At 36.5% G+C, this 3,675-nt stretch overlaps 1 protein-coding gene across 1 annotated transcript; it reads left to right on the top strand.

The window, feature by feature from the left end:
- Positions 1-1,212: 1,212 nt before the first annotated feature.
- Positions 1,213-1,680, top strand: LOC107791828 (uncharacterized). Its single transcript, XM_016613969.1, has one exon. It carries the CDS (start codon positions 1,213-1,215, stop codon positions 1,678-1,680), a length of 468 nt encoding a protein of 155 aa, XP_016469455.1.
- Positions 1,681-3,675: the final 1,995 nt, after the last annotated feature.

The raw sequence follows: 3,675 nt of genomic DNA on the forward strand, positions 1-3,675 counted from the left end.
TCCGAGTCACTCAGTCCTCACATCCACTCAGTCCTCACAGCCAGTCATGTTAATTATAAGTTTCAATGATGAAAAGTAATATATTACATTTGGTGTAGGGTCTCAAGGAATATATTAAAGGGATTCAAGAAGCAATACCAGTCATAAATAGATCAAGGGAAAGAATCAATGATCAACAACGCAAAAGGAAAAAGTAGCGGAGATCCGGCAAGAACAGTCAATCAGTGATTGACCGAAGCTAACAAGGAAAATGATCAGCGATGAAAAAGGAAGAAACAACGGAGATCTGGCAAGGATAATCAATTAGAGATTGATGGAAGCTATTACTAGAAGGTCCCAAATCAAAGGGAAATGCAATCACTGAAAATTAATGAAGCCAAAAATAAAGGGATCCGGCGGATATGACTCAAGTACCACAGAAATATGCCCATCCGATGGAAAGCTCGTCAAGACCATAAATCAAGGAAGATTAACAGTAACTTAACTTTATTCTTGAAAAGAATCAATCTATGATTACTTTCAAGGATCAAATCCCTTGGGTTTGCAATCTCTCAAGATTCTTGAAGGCCTCATGGAAAGTATATATACAGACGTTCCGGACCTGAAAAGTACATACGTTGAACAAACCATCTACCCTCTTTTTGTTCTACTCCAAACAAATATTGTAGTTCCTTTAGATCTGTTGTGTAATTAGTGAGAGAAGAAAAAAAGATAAACACTGATGAGGCATTGTCTTAAGAAAAGAAAAGAGACATACAGACTAAGTTATTGGTGTAAAGCTACACCATTCATTCTGTACTCAAGAAACATCGATCACTGAAAGAGAACACCCTTGTAACCCAAGGGGACTGGACTAGGATTCACATTGAATCCGAACCAGTATAAAAATTTTGGTGTCTTTATTTCCTGCATTTTATTTTTGCATTTACTACTATCCTGTTCTTATTTCTAGTCGACTAATTGGTAAACTAGTCAACTACTTATAAAAGTTTTTAAAAATAAGCAATTCACCCCCTCCCCCTTGTACTTTCAATTGGTGTCAGAGCTAGTCTCACACTTCTTTGCTTAACAGCTTGTGAGAAAAGATCATGGCAAATCAAGTTATTATTGGGGCACTCTTTCAAGAAGGAACATCGCAAATTAGGCCACCATATTTCAATGGACAACACTTTTCTCAGTGGAAAGTGCATATAAAAATATATGCAAAGTCTTATGACGTCAAAGTTTGGCGAGTTATCAAAAAAAGGAAACTATCAACTACCAACAGTTGTTCAACCACCTGCTGATCCAGAAGATATAGATGAATACACAGACGAGCAGATGGTAGTTTTTCAAGCCAATGCTAAAGCAAGAAACTTACTCTATAATGCTACAAGTGGAGAGGAATATGAAAAAATCTCTATTTGTGATGCGGCCAAAGAAATATGGGATAAACTAGAAGTTACTTATAAAGGAACCAGCAAAGTGAAAGAGACTCACATCAACATGTTAGTTCATGACTGCAAACTTTTCCAGATGAAACAAGGAGAATCCATTGAAGAAATGTTTGCGAGGTTCAGCGAAATCATTAGCGATCTAAATGCTTTTGGTAAACCATACTCAAGTGGAGATCAATTTAAGAAAATTATGAGGAGTCTACCTACCACTTGGCAGACAAAAATAGTTGCACTTGAATCATAAGATCTAAATAAACTCTCTTATGATGAGCTTCGAGGAGATCTTATAGCATTCAAAAAAATTCACCTCAAGAAAACAAACCAGGAAAAAATGAAGAAAATAGCTGCTTTCAAGGCTACAACTGAAAGGATAGACAGTGATATTGATGATGACCCTGAAGCTCTTGAAGAAGAGATTTCCATGGTATCAAGGAACATGGATGGTCTAATGAGACGATACAGAAACACAAGAAGAGGTAGGATACCGCCTAGGCAAACCAGGCAATATAATGAACAAGACAAGAATGATGGAAAATGCTATAAGTATGGAAGATATAGGCATGTTCAAGATGAATGCCCAGATCTTAAAAGAAAGGTTTCCAGAGGATTCAACAAGAACAAATCATTTGGAAGCTGGAGTGATGAAGACAATTCAAAAACCCGAAGAGATAGAAAATCTATGCTTCATGACACTACTGGAAAACGACATGAACAAACTCTCAGGCTGCTGGACAGATGAAGATGCATCAGACGACGAATACAAAGATGATAATGAGAATTGTTTCATGGCACGAGGTGAAACAAGCGAGGTAAGATGTTACAATTATGAAAGATGTAATGAATTGCAGGATATTCTTGACCTTACTTTAAAAGAGTCTCAAAAAATGATGAATGGACTAAAGAGACTCAATAGGGAAAAGAAAGAATGGAAACTCAAGCTTGAAGTATGTGAAATTGAAAAAGGAGATACTTCAAGATGAATTTCAAGAAATGCAAATGCAATACAATGGCATGCGCAAATCAAACAGTCATAGTTCTGTCAAGTCAAACTAGGCGACTTATAAGTCAACTCAAAAAGGACCAGCTAGAACAGAGTCTACTAGTACTAACACAAGTGGAAGATCCAAGAACGGATCAGCCCCTGTGTGCCACTACTGCAACAAAAGTGGACATAAGTATTCCTTTTGTCTATTTCTTAAATCTAATGTTTCAGGGTGGATTTGGAAACACAAAAACAACCCTGATCTTAGTAATACTAACTAACAAGGACCCAAGCAAGTTTGGGTACCTAAAAGAAAGTGATAATTATGTTTTGCATGAACACTATAGGAAGAGCCGCAAAGGAAAATTGTACTTAGATAGTGCGTGTTCCAGTCACAGAACAGGTGACAAAAACCTGTTCAAAGAAGTTACGAAGATAAATGGAGGAAGTGTTAAATTTGGTGATGACTCAAAAGGGAAGATAGTCGGCACTAGCACAGTTCCAGTCAATAACAATTATGATATCACTGAAGTTTACCTTGTAGATGGACTCAACTACAATCTTCTGAGTATAAGTCAGCTATGTGATTTAGGGTATGAAGTAAAGTTCAAGAAAACAGGTTGTGCTATTGAAGATGAGACAGGTAAAATAATCCTCCCAGGAAAAAGTTATGAAAATATTTATATTCTTGATGGTTTTGAAAATCTAGATGGTAACATTTGCTTAACATCCATATCTGATGATCCATGGTTATGGCATAAGAAACTTGGTCATGCAAGCATGCATATTATAGATAAACTCTCCAAGCATGATTTAGTTATCGGTCTCCCTAGACTCAATTTTTCTAGAAATCATGTATGTGATGCATGTCAAATTGGTAAACAAGCCAGGAACTCTTTTAAAAACAAAGACATTGTGTCGACATCAAAGCCTTTACAATTGCTTCATATGGATTTGTTTGGATCCACCAGAACTGCTAGCATAGGATGAAAACAATATATTTTTGTTATTGTTGATGACTACTCACGTTTTACATGCGTGATTTTTCTATCTCACAAAGATGAAGCTTTGAAAATCTTTGAGATCTTCTGTAAAAGAATTGAAAGAGAAAAGTGGTATCTTATTACAACCATTCAAAGCGATCATGGAGGAGAATTTGAAAGCAGAGCATTCGAAGACTTCTACAGTGATTAAGGATACACCCACAACTTCTCATCTCCAAGATCACCCCAACAAAATGGAGTAGTTGAGCGAAAA

Source organism: Nicotiana tabacum, chromosome 23 (assembly GCF_000715075.1).
Source record: "Nicotiana tabacum cultivar K326 chromosome 23, ASM71507v2, whole genome shotgun sequence".
Classification (NCBI taxonomy): domain Eukaryota; kingdom Viridiplantae; phylum Streptophyta; class Magnoliopsida; order Solanales; family Solanaceae; genus Nicotiana; species Nicotiana tabacum.

Coding starts and splice junctions, on each gene's coding strand:
- LOC107791828 (XM_016613969.1), top strand. CDS start 1,213: ATGACGTCAAAGTTTGGCGAGTTATCAAAAAAAGGAAACTATCAACTA.